Source organism: Sphaeramia orbicularis, chromosome 24 (genome assembly GCF_902148855.1).
Source record: "Sphaeramia orbicularis chromosome 24, fSphaOr1.1, whole genome shotgun sequence".
NCBI classification, from domain to species: domain Eukaryota; kingdom Metazoa; phylum Chordata; class Actinopteri; order Kurtiformes; family Apogonidae; genus Sphaeramia; species Sphaeramia orbicularis.
Genome location: NC_043979.1, coordinates 9,032,466 through 9,045,829, shown reverse-complemented (window position 1 = coordinate 9,045,829; position 13,364 = coordinate 9,032,466). Strand labels below are relative to the sequence as shown.

General features: G+C 38.6%; 1 protein-coding gene across 1 annotated transcript in view; it reads left to right on the top strand.

Moving 5' to 3' along the window:
- Positions 1-12,757, top strand: part of adgrf7 (adhesion G protein-coupled receptor F7) — a 40,096-nt gene extending 27,339 nt beyond the window's left edge. Inside the window, exons 16-23 of the mRNA XM_030128940.1 lie at positions 867-989; positions 1,067-1,251; positions 5,649-5,825; positions 8,234-9,634; positions 9,718-9,759; positions 10,013-10,063; positions 10,162-10,228; positions 12,504-12,757. Of these exons, the coding sequence (XP_029984800.1) occupies positions 867-989; positions 1,067-1,251; positions 5,649-5,825; positions 8,234-9,634; positions 9,718-9,759; positions 10,013-10,063; positions 10,162-10,228; positions 12,504-12,553 (2,096 nt within the window). The 3' untranslated portion in view covers positions 12,554-12,757. The remainder of the gene's footprint in view (positions 1-866; positions 990-1,066; positions 1,252-5,648; positions 5,826-8,233; positions 9,635-9,717; positions 9,760-10,012; positions 10,064-10,161; positions 10,229-12,503) is intronic.
- Positions 12,758-13,364: the final 607 nt, after the last annotated feature.

Sequence of the window (13,364 nt, the reverse complement as noted above, 5' to 3'; positions counted from 1 at the left end):
CCAGATGTACCTTCCAAAAAGTTCCACTTTTGTCTCGTTACTCCACAATAATTTCCCCACATTCTTGTGGATCATCAAGATGCTTTTTGGCAAATATGAGGCAAACCTTCGTGTGCTTTTTGGTCAGCAATGATTTTCACCTTTGACCATGGATACCACTTTTGTCTATTTCTTATTGTTCAGCCTTGGACCTCTGACCTTAACTGAGGCAAATGAGGCTTGCAGGTCTCTAAATGTTGTCCGGGGCTCTTTTGTGACTTCCTAGATGAGTCGTTGATGTGTTCCTGGAGTAATTTTGGTGGGCTGGCAACCCCTGGGAAGGTTCACAACTGTTACAAAGTCTTTGGAACCATTTCCACACTGATGTCAATGACTTTGTTTCTTATCTGTTCTGGAATTTCTCTAGATCATGGCATGATGTGCTGCTTTTTGAGACATTTTAGCCTACTTCACATTTTAGATTTAAGTTATTTCCTAATTCAATGAATGAGTGAATGAAACTGAACTCAGTTAAAAATAATAATATTAAAAAAAGGAACTTAATTACAGTTTATTTGTGATGTAACAACAATGGGATAATATTTTTCTTATAAGGCTAGATAGGTTTACATATCTTTTTTCCCCTTAATAAATGAAATCATCATTTATAAACCGCATTCTTACTTCCTCAGGCCATCAGTCTAATATTGTAATTATAATTATAATAAGTGTGAAAAACATACAAAAGTATAAGAAATCAGGAAGGGGGTAAATACGTTTTCACAGCGCTGTAATAACTACACCGCAGCATTATATTTACAAGTTAATCTTGGCATTGTACTACTGTCTCAAAACTGACTGATAAATATATACATGTATATATGCAGCTGCAGGTACCTCAATCACCCATACTGTGGATTTCACTAGCTGTGGAAACAGACTATTCACTTGTGTAGAGGCAACATTTACACGGTTTAATAAAAGTATACAGCTGGAGTTAGTCTCTGGAGGTAAGTATAAACCATACTTTCAAAATGTTTTCTGCACTTTTAAGTACTTGGCTCACAACTTATGTCTTTCACTCCAGAATTTGACTGTGACGATGTTAAGTTTGGGGTTGGAAATGTCGAGGATGTTGCCATAGCTCCCTGTGAACCAAACAAAGAGGGTGAGAAAATAGGAATATGTACAGACAATAACGGGGTGAAACAATGGGAAGAGGAGGACAACTGCATCCTGATACCAGTTCTGCAGCTGCTCAGTCAGTCTGAGGTGAATGATTTGTCCAGTTATTTTTGCACAATGTAATGATATTAGCAAAGGATAGATAGGGGGAGAGATATTATGTAGGAATGTGATGACCTCACATGAATGTTCAAGGTAAAGGCCTAAAAAGCCCTAAAATCATTGTAATGGAGAAATACTGGGTGTACTGGCCCACCAGTACACTTAGTCGAGAGTCCAAACAAAGGGGATATGCCCATAATGACTCCTGAAAAAAGTTGTTGACTTAGTATTCCTAGTATTCAGTGTAATTTTATGTGAACCCCGCCTGACCTTGACCCAAGATCTAATGGCTGATTAATGAATTAGTCATTTCTGGTTTATCTTGGAGTGATGCATCTACTTAAGATAATAAGGTAATATCAACCAATGCAGCAGTGGCAGTAAGAATAGTGAGGAATGTTTAATACTAGTTTCATGTCTAGTTTGTGTTAACCCAATCCCAGTTTTCACGTAGGGTTAGTTGTCACATGCCCACAAACACCCAGATCAAAAATCACAAATCCCAGACTACTTTCACTTCCTCTACCTTTTATCATATACAGACTGAACCATATGACAAAATGTGTGCAGTCTCATCAACATATTTGCTAGATATTATTGTAAGGATATATATTTGTGTTTCTGCTGATGACCGCCAGCCACCTCTGTATTCCAACTCTTTGCTTTTGGCTTAGTAATACAGTGCTATGCGAAAATCTTTGGCAACCTTTAACTGTCTTTTTTTTTTTTTTTTTGTATGGTTGCAATATGCATGTCTTTACTTCTAACAGGAAATATGTGCACAGTGTTGAAACACACACACAATGAATGAATGAATGACTGAATGAATGACTGAATTAGCTTCTGCAGGTGAAGTTAGTATTTAGTGTGATCTCCGTTTGGATTCACAAAATCTTCGCATAGGTACATATATGCATTTCTTAGTCTTTTACTAATATGTGTACAACTGGATTATACAGCAAATAATAAACAGCAAACAGTATTAAAAACAAAAATGCTTTTTGGAAAAAATGGAACATTGTAGAATCTATATGGAATCATCTGGACAGAATAAAGGATAAAAGCCTATGGGACATCCTGAAGGTGTGTAATATAACACATGATTATTAAAAAACAAATGAACAAAAACGTCCAGACTGTTGACCTCAGAGAGGTGAAGTGTGACTGAATTCAAATGGAGGTAAATATTAAATACTGACTTTAGGTGCAGAAGCTGTTTAGTTCTGATATGTGCATGTTTCAATACGGTATTTCCAGCATATTTTTTGTTAGAAATACAGACACACACAAATAAAAAAAAAAAAAAAAAGCAAAACTAAAGTACACTGACAAAAACAAGCCACAATGGAGTTGCTGGTTAACAAGACAGGCTCTAGATATGTCCACAATACAATACAGCGACATCTTTGACACAACATCAGAACTGTTACTTCCGTTAGCTCAGATAATAATTCAGAGCCTATCAAAAGTCTGGACACACCAAGTGCATACATTTTACAGACACATGCATGCTCCTTTGTTTATATATAAGCAAGGTGCTATAACAGTATAAAGATTTATTGTGACCAAACAAATAGTCAAACTTTATTTTCATCAACTGATTTTCATCAGTCCTAGCAGCTTCACAGATGGGGCTTTTGCTTACCAAAAGATGCTCTGAGGACAGAAACTGTTGTGATTGGTCCAATCGAAACAGAGGAGAGGTGGGAGAGGTAAGCGCTAAAGGCTCTTGATTCTCCCCCGGAGCCCACAAGTGCCGTGGCTCCCCCTCACCTCCGCATGGATCGGACAGCGGTGTTCAGAGCTGTAGCCAGAGCTTCCTGTTGGCGGCTCTTCGTGGACTGGGGATCTGTCCTTTTGTTGTTGTTCCTCGATGGAGGTTGATTTCTGCTCCCGGTCTCGGCCCAAACAAAATGAATGATAAAAACAAAGGAGGCTGATGTTCACAACCCACGACTCACCTCTTCTTCGCCTCGCCCAAGGAATGGAAACTTCATGGCCCAATTCACCCCTTAGCCCTAACCCTTAGCCCTAACCCTTAGCCCTACCCCTTGCACTTGGCACTATCCCTTGAAACGGAGCTGCAAGGGGTAGGGGTTGAAACATTCCCCTATGAAATGGGACAACCCTTTGTGACCTGTTACGTCATCAGCAGTCATTGATGCCACTATTAACAGTTGCAAAAGCTGCTCAGAGACCCCCCCATGGACAAGGTCCAGTGGTCCCTGGCTGTGGAGGGCCCCCCGGATGCTCAGCTTCATGCCACAGGTGAAAATGACATGTAGCTGGAGGGGGGACTCTACTGTCCACTAATGTGACCAACCGCTCCTTACCATGGGAGATGCTGCCCTCCCCAACCTCCACATCCAGGGACAGCCAGTCCTTGTCCACAGAGGAGCTGAAGGTCCTGCTTTGCCCACCGGCTCCTTTGACCGCCTTCCCTGTGGAGGCTTTGCTCAGGAGGAGAGCTTCCCCACCAGTTTGCCTCCTCTAGCCCAGTCTCCTTTGCCATCCTTTGCACTCACACCCCCCACCGGATTGTGCCTAGAGATGTAGCTCCACAGGTGGATAGACCCCGGTTTGATGCTCAGGGTAAGGCATCCAGATGCTGCCCCAGATCTTGGTGAGCAACCACCCAGGCACCTTTGGTCAGGCCAGGGACGGAGCCCGATGGATCATCTTCTTATCCCCCGGAGCCTGAGTGGGGAGTGCAGCTGGGAGCTCCGCAGCATCTGGGTGCTGCTGCCTGGGGATGGTGCATGTGGCCACCATCCAGGATCTCCATCCTGCCTCTGGCTGCCATCTTCTGCCAGAGATGGAGTCCCTGTTCCTTGAGCAAGGTGAAGAAGAGGTGGGTCGGGGAGTTGTGAACATCAACCTCCTTTGTTTTTATCATCCATTCCATTGAGCTGAGACCAGGAGCAGAAATGAACCTCCACTGAGGAGGAACAACAAATGGATGGATTCATGGTCTGCAAAAAGCCACCAAAAGCATTGGCCACTGCTCCGAACACTGCCATCCAATCCATGTCTCCACATGGATTGGTGAGGGGGCACCACAGCACCCGTGGGCTCCGGGAGATTGGTGGGTTGATTGGACAAATCACAACAGTTTCTACCCTCAGAACATCTTTCAGTAAGCAAAAGTCCCATCTGCAGCAGCTTCTACACACCGTAATTATCTATCTGCACACTTGGTATCTGTACATGTGGTTTCTAGGTCAAGATCAAGGTCAAGTTTATTTATGTAGCCCAAATTGCTGTACAAAGTTAAAGATAAAGATGATATAGTAAACTAGAAAAAATAAGAATAAAAAAGAATAAATTATACTAAAACTGATAAGAACAGTGAGAAAATGAATAGGATAGAACATATAAAACACAACCAGTGGATAAAATAAATAAGTCACACTTTTGTATTAAAACCCAGTGCAAATAGGTGTGTCTTTAAAAGAGATTTAAAATCTCAATGGACTGTACACATAAGATATGTTGGAGTGGAGTGTTCCAGTGCCTCAGACCTGCCACAGAAAACTCTGACACTTAAGTGTTTAGACGGGTATGCAACGTATCTAAAATCAGGTGATTTAAAGGTTGTATTTCCCTTACAGGAGTGCGCACCCTTCAGGCACTTGAAATTATACAACTGGATCCTCTAAGTGACAGGAGGCCAGTGAAGCCAACATTTAGCTGAAATACTTTGCTGCAAATCTTGGCTAAGGCTTTCTGGGTACTTGTTGTTATCGCTCTAAATAAACCTTACAGAGCTTGGACGTATGTTTTGGATAATTATGTTATTGCATGGGGAAGGTTATGTTGGTGTACTAAGTGCAAGCCATGCCTTCCATGCCAATGTGTATCGATCCTGAAACATCACACTGTTTGTCATTGTTTCCATGTATCAGTACACTTAATCGTGGTTGACAGGTTATTTTACTTGTCAAGAGCAACTTGACATACTAACATATATTTCATCCAAAATCTCTTGTTATTGGTTAGGATGACAGTTTAGTGGATATTTTTTTAACCAGTATCTACACATCTGTATATTTGTTGAGGCACAATAAATCTTCACACCTTTAAATTACGTATTTTGTTGCATGTAAACAATAAAAACATGCATGTATCTTTCAAAAACAATGGAATGAATGAACAATGAAATGAATGAAAGACTAGGTGTTTCCAAACTTTTGAGAGACATTGTATTAGATAATATTAGACTATTTAAAGTTGAAATACATTAAGTATCTACTTTAAGGTAGCTTTGACAATTGAATGCAGGTGATCTGAGAATAAAAAACATGATTACGTCTTTCAGTGTTTCAAATATAATTCAATTCTAAGACTGAATCTCTGAGTCATCCTCTTTGTTTACTTTACAGAATCTGAATAACAATACGCTGCCACTCTTCTTGGTAGAACTCAGGACTGTAACTGTCAACTTCACGGATGATGTGACTGAATCACCAGCTACCATTAATGCTATTGTTACAATCCTCACACGGGTAGCAAATGTATCATCAGAAGCCTCCATTCTAATAAATCAAGCATCAATGACGGTATGAAAGATGGAAACTTGTTCTGAAAATCACACTTGACATCAATTTCTTTCTACAAGCACTCAAACATTTACAAACATTTCTTTCCCATATCTGTTGTTGTTCAGCTAACCTAATTAAGTTCACTTATCCCCGTCAGTTTAGGACATGTGACTCTTAATTTAACTGATTGCATAGTTACATAAACAGCGTATGTAAACAAACAGCTTGGAAGCCTCTGGAAAGGGAAGTCATGACTTTACAGAATAGACTGGTTGATTTACACTTTATAAATGGTGGTGTACCTGTATGGGATAAATGAGATAATAATCCATAACAAAAGAGCTTTGAAAGGTTTAAATTCAGTGTTTACACCTAACAAAATGAGGATTTTGTATGATTGGAAGAAGTTCTGAAGGCTGGCACAATTTTGTGATTGGTTGAAAAAATATCCGCAAATATTAATTTACTTTGCCACAACTGCAGCTTTTTGATGGTGTTTTACAAACATTTTTCCAAAATTTCCCACTGGCTTTACTGTCCCTGTAGGGAAACTCAGTCTCTGCATTTTATCCATCCTGATACTCAAACACTACCTCCCACTAGCATTAGGAAGGTTGATGTTGAAAAGTTACACTGCATGAGCTACATCACATTATAAATAATAATCCTCTATTATAGTCTGGAAACTAATGATATACTTTGCAGAAGTATCTACTTACTAGTGTAATTAAAGGTTATTTAGTCTCTCCGTCTTAACACACAGAGCATCTAGTTTTAGCACTTGGCACAAATTAGGAGCAGTGAGCTCCCATTGAAGGCACTCTGGGACCATCTCCAGGTTTTCAGCAGGGGCATGTGAGAATTAACCCATATGTACCTGCTTTTTAATGGTAGGGGAAACCAAAGAAAACAAAAATAACAGGTAAACTTATCTCAGAAAAGCATCAGTCTGACTTAGAGTCAAAAAGTGCTAACCACTACATCATTGCACTGCTCAAATGTGTGAAGGAAATGCAACAATTTTTTTTCACCAAAACATTCGAAACAAAAAGGAGAATAAATTTGTGGAAAAACGAATTAGATCTTAGGGTTCAATGCTTCAATAGCTTGGGTAGCATGGTGGCATATTTACGCCTTACAGCAAGAGATTCTGGGTTCTACTCAGTCAGACCAGAGTCTGTCTTTGTTGAGGTAAACTGTTCTCTCCACACTACATGGGATTCCACCAGGTGTTCCAGGTTGTTCTGCTATAGAAAAAGGAAAATTTAGGTTCATTCTCCGGTTGGTGTCCCTGACCATAATGACGATCTAGACTTGGTCTCCAAGTGCCTTCAGCGACAGCTCACTTTTCCTAATGTGCATGTGCTAATGCCAGTGCTAGGTATTGTGTGTATGTATTAGGATGGGTAAAATGCAGATACCAAATTTCTTTACTTGGAAGGAAGTTAACATTAACCTTAAGAGCTGGGTTTACAACAGCCACTTTCAAAAGACTGTGCAGAGACTTGTGAGTGGGGCTGGTAAATGTAATAATTTAATTCAGTTAATCCAGTTTTTTTCAATGCAAAAAATGCTTCAATCTAGATTAGTTCCTCCAGGGAACTAATCCTCCTTGCTCTTTTATTCATGGTATATTTAATTGTGGTTTATTTTATGTTATAGATCTTAACTTTGTGTTCACATAGGGAAAAAATAGGGGGAAAATTGGTCACTGGAAAACAAAATCAAGATTTTCAGCCAACCCTAGTTGCATGTTTGTAATTATTGGTGTTGAGATTCAAATTGATTTTACAGTGAAACCATTCAGGCATTCAATTTCTGTGGGTATGGATTATGATATTATCACATGTACCCCTGGCCTCCCTTCATGACGTTTTTGCTTTTCATCATGGGACAATCTAAAGCAATGAAACAACACATTCAAGTTTATAGATGTCTGCAAGTCTACGTTGTCCAAGAGACAGATGCCCAAACATTTGAGCTTACGAATAGAAAATACAAAACAGAAATACTAACTTAATCAAAGAATTGTGCAGGATAGATTTGGGATGTTTAATGACTCGACTTTACTGAGATGAACAGATTTTAGTATCGCAGGTTCAGAAGCATCCTAGAAACAGTTTGACCTGGTAGGGATGTTAGAGGATGGGGAACCTAAAAAAGGCTGTTTGTCAAAGAAAACATTACTACAACGTCAGCAGAAAAAAGCAGGAGTTAGGTTTGTGATAAAGATCTTGTAGAATAGTTTGCTTATACTAATCAATATGATGTGATGGTGTGATTAAATAAAAAGTATAAAGTATGTACACTGGAAAGAAATGTCAGTGTATATACTGACATGAGTTAATTTACCCAAGGTGTACGTAATGTCACAACCTGATCTTTGAATACACTTCCGTGCCATCTAATGTGTTCTTTTCTTGTAGGATATCCTGTTCACTTCAGGTGTCCTCACCAAAGATGAAGCAGAGGAATCATGGGATTTACTCAATACCAAACCCAGAAGAAAAGTTGTAACTAACAGTACAGTGACAAGAACTAACATCACTGAAGTTCAAGAGTCAAGTGCGAGCTCAAGATTTTTGTTCTCTCTGGAGTCTCTTACAAATAACCTTATCAATGACACTTTCAACATTGTCACACCTTTTATATTGCTGAACAAAACCACATTCACAGACAATTTCACCGCCAACTTTAATTCATCAGTACAGATAGAAATCCCAGATTCTGGTCTACAGAACCATGTTATCACTGTTGTAACCTTTGATTCAATGGATAATGTGCTTCCTCCAAGAGATGAAGCCAATTCATCCTTCAACTTCATCAATGGGAGAGTTGTGCTTGTACAGTCCAATGATGTCAATAATGCAACATTCACATTTAATGTTCTGAACGACACTCTGGGTAACCCCCAGTGTGTTTTCTGGAACTTCAGCTTGTTCAACAACCTTGGGGGATGGGACAATGAGGGGTGTGAGCTGGTGTCAAACATTAATGATACCGTCACATGCAACTGCAACCACCTGACTTCGTTCTCTATCCTTATGTCACCAAACATTCCAGAGAAGTACAAAATTATCTTGGATTACATAACCTACATTGGAGTTGGGATATCAATGGCTTCCTTGATCATTTGCCTTATTATTGAGGGCATTATATGGAGAAAAATCAGACGAAAAAGAATATCTTACCTGCGCCATATTACCATTGTAAACATCGCCGTGTCTCTCCTGATTGCAGATATTTGGTTTATTATTGGTGCAGCCATTTCAGATTTACAACAGAAAAATCCCCCAGCATGCACTGCAGCAACATTTTTTATCCATCTGTTCTACCTGGCTCTATTCTTCTGGATGTTAGCATCTGGCCTGCTGTTGTTCCACGGCACAGTCAATGTCTTTGGTGCGGGTTTGTCAAAAAATGCCATGTTAGGTATAGGATTTTCCCTTGGCTATGGGGCACCACTTCTTATTGCTGTCATCACTATTGCTGTGACTGCACCCACAGATGAGTACATCAGAGGAGACAATGCTTGTTGGCTCAACTGGTATGAGTCTAAAGCTCTCCTGGCCTTCGTAATCCCTGCACTCTTGATAGTGCTGATAAACTTGATGATTTTGTGTGTGGTGATCTACAAAATGGTGAGGAGAAGGGTAACAACAGATGCTACACAAGCAGAGGAAAGGCATGTTCTAGTGGTCATTGCTCGAAGCTTGGCTTTCCTCACTCCCCTGTTTGGGTTAACATGGGGTCTAGGAGTTGGAACCATGACTAGCCCTGACAACTTTGGAATACATGTTTCATTCGCATTCTTCAATTCATTGCAGGTATGAGTTTAGTCTACACTGTGCTATGCATGTTAAGTTGTTGCTGAATTCCTCTAAAATGATTGTGTTGTGTCTTCATAAAGGGGTTTTTCATATTGATTTTTGGAACTCTGCTGGACAAAAACGTACGTATGTCTTAGTATTCTAAAATCTTACCAGTCAACTGGCTTCATAAGAGGGAAACCTACTTCAGAGTTAAATTTATATATTTAAAGAATACCCAGAGAATTTCTTTACCTCACCTACAGAAAGTAACAGGTCTATTTGAAGCAGATTTGAATTAAGAAAACAGACTCAGTCTTAAACCTGACAAATCATACATGATTAAAATTTACACTTTTATAGATGTGAGCTAAAATGTGATAATTAACTTTTCAGGTACGATCAGAAATTGCGGTGAAGTCACAAACTTCGTCAAGTGGAACAAGGGTAAGAGCAGCTTTCTTTATTGTCTTTCTGTTTGCAGAGCCAAAGACCATTTAAATAGTTGTGGCCCATTCATGTGTTTGCTCTGACTTTGGTTATAGAGCACCAGTGCCGGGATGTCATCATCAAGTGGTCTGGACTTTCTTCGCAACTGGCGAAGAGGAAGAGGTACAGCAAGAATTAAAGAAAGTTCTACATTTATACACGTTAGTTTAGTGTCTGTTTAGTCAGTAGTGATGGGAAGTCCAATTCTTTTACTAATTTGATTTTTTCGGTTCATTCATTTGTTGCGAATCAATTCATCAATTTAAAAAGAAAAACATCTAACAGGCACTGGTTGCAAACTGGCAGTGCCAAAATGCCAAGTATATGTTTGTACCACTACGCCACTTGACAAGGGGAAGTAGCAATAGATCTAACCCTTAATATCTCTATTTTCTGTCAATCTATAACTAATGTAATTAGAAAATTATAAAACTTAATAAAGATTTCCACTAGTATATCAACATAGTACTACTTTGTCAGTAGTTAATTGCATTCAGTATACTCGACTTATCTATCTATCTATCTATCTATCTATCTATCTGTCTGTCTGTCTGTCTGTCTGTCTGTCTGTCTATCTATCTATCTATCTATCTATCTATCTATCTATCTATCTATCTATCTATCTATCTATCTATCTATCTATCTATCTATCTATCTACTTTATGTTGCTTAAAACAACTTTGTGCTCTGTGTGTTTAATTTTTTTAGTGTGCTTTCTTGCAATTACACTTTGACATTTTAAACATTCCAAAAATAGTTGACTTCACATTGCTACATCCACCTTGATTGATCATGGCTTCTGTTCTGTCTTCTTACAGTAGGGGTATCTAGTCTCATTCAGCAGTTCAATAGACTTAACGATTCGCAAAGCGATTCAGCAAGTCATCGATTCATGAATGATTCAGCGAGTTGATTCTTGGAGGATTCAGCAAGTCATCCATTCATGAACGATTCAGCAGGTCATCGATTTGTGAATGATTCAGCGAGTTAGTGATTCATGAACAATTCAGAATCAATTCAGCGACTCCGCTCTACTCGATCTCTCATTCATTCAGCGGATCACTACCTTGGCTTGGTCTGCCTGTTGCCAGCAACTAGTCTTGCGATACAATCAGAGATCTTGCCATGGAGACTACCTGCTGCACAGTGCGTCACACAGCACTTCCGCCTCTGACTTAATGAGTGATTCTGACTAGTTTATGCGTTAATAAACAAAATATTAGCAAAGCGCTGATGCATCGATTCAGTTGCATTCGTGAATCGTTTCAACTCGTTCACTTACGTGAATCAATTCTTTTGAACAATTCGTTCGTGAATCGCCCATCACTATTAGTCAGTCCACCACTATGTGATAGACTAATTTTATGTCTTATGTGAAATATCCACTAAAATATATCTGGTCATCTACTGAACTGACATATGTTCATGGTCTCAACAAGACACACTGCTCTTTTTCATATAATGCAGGTTCAATTCCTCTTGTGTTTTAGCTGCATACTAATATACAGGGTGTCCCATAAGTCTCCATACATAGGAAAAATAAGCGTTTCTTGACATAAACCATTTTTATTTATATAATATGCTCTATATGACTGCCATTTTGTCGGGAACACATTTCAATGCGTGTCCTCCACTGCTGAAGAACTATAAAGAAGAAATATGAAGAAATACATGTTAGAACCATATATGTATGGAATGTAATATGTCTCCTATGTATGGAGACTTATGGGACACCCTGTAGAAACAAGGAGATGGACTTTTTTTTATGGTCTAAAGCCCTTGTAGTATGGAACTAGTATACCCCATGGACCTCTGGTGATTCAGAAATTACCTCCCCACATCTGTGTTTAATGCAGTGCATTGACACAGGATGAGCAATTTGTTTTTTATTCAGATTTACTGACATCTTTCCATGCTTCTTGTGTCCAGGGCAGGTTACATAACTGTTGAAAGACAGAAAAATATTTCTGTACTGTAGCTATCCAGTGCAGCCCCCACACCATTTAACCACCATTTAAATAGACTGAATAACTACATGGCAGATGCAATGGAGGAAACAAAAAATTGCAAAATGATGACATAATTAAAGTGGAATAAAAAATAAATATTTGTCTCTTGCCATTGACTGTAATACAGTTTCTTGGCTAAAGGTTTTGGGAATGACACAAATGGATTTTTGGTTAAATGTGATTCATTTGCCAAAAAACCCTTTGAAACCTATATGAAACATCTTTCAATTGTTCTTTAAGGTCCTCAGAAATCTGAAAAATAGATAAATTAATAAAACTATTGTCCGAAAATTTTGCAAAAACAAAGCTTGTCATTCCCAAAATGTTTGGCCATGACTGTATATACAGCCTAGCATTGTCACAACTGATTTTTTTCTTTTCTTTTCCAGATGGCTACAATGTCTCCTCCACTAGTGGAAGGGATTCTTACAATACTTGATGAAATGTATGGACGCTTCTTGTCATCTGGAATAACAACCAACCAAACACAAAGATGTTTCACTCAATCAACTCATGGGCTTTCTCCATTGCAGCTGTTACTTACAGTATGAAAACACAAGGTGACATCTGAAGTAAAATTGATTTTTAGGGGCAAGGGTGAAAAATTATTCTAGCTATACTCTAAAGTACTGAACTGCCACTGAAAAACACTGTGCAGCTTACTGTAGGAAACTAGGATAATATTTTAATGTCTTGGATTTATCATTAGTGTCTGCATCATATATTTTTCTGTTATAAGTTATGAAAAAAACATGTTGTGTATTGAATTTCTATTTAACACTATCACTATTATCACTCAGTTTGTGAATGTGTGTTATACATAGTTTTTTGTGTGCTCATGTATGTGTGAATTAGTCTCACTTATGTCACTTGTGGGGACTCAGCTGACTACAAAACAGATTCACCTAAGAGTAAATCTTTACAATAAAATGTTTTAGAGTTTGTTTAAAGGTTAAGGTTAGGCTCAAAGTTAAGTTTAGGTGTGCTAATTGTGGTGATAATTATGTGATTGTGGTCTGGGTCACTTGTCAGGACAACTGCCTGACAGTCCACTAATGTAAATCAGGTCTTATTTTAATCTTAAATTGTGTTGTCTTGTTTTAATGTTAGGGTTAGGATTAGGCATTTTAGGAAGATTAAGTCTCCAGAAAATTCAATGTCTCCTAAACACATGGAAACCCTATGTGTGTGTGTATGTGTGTGCTTGCACAAAAGTTTGTCTTTCATAATTATATTATATTTTTATTATA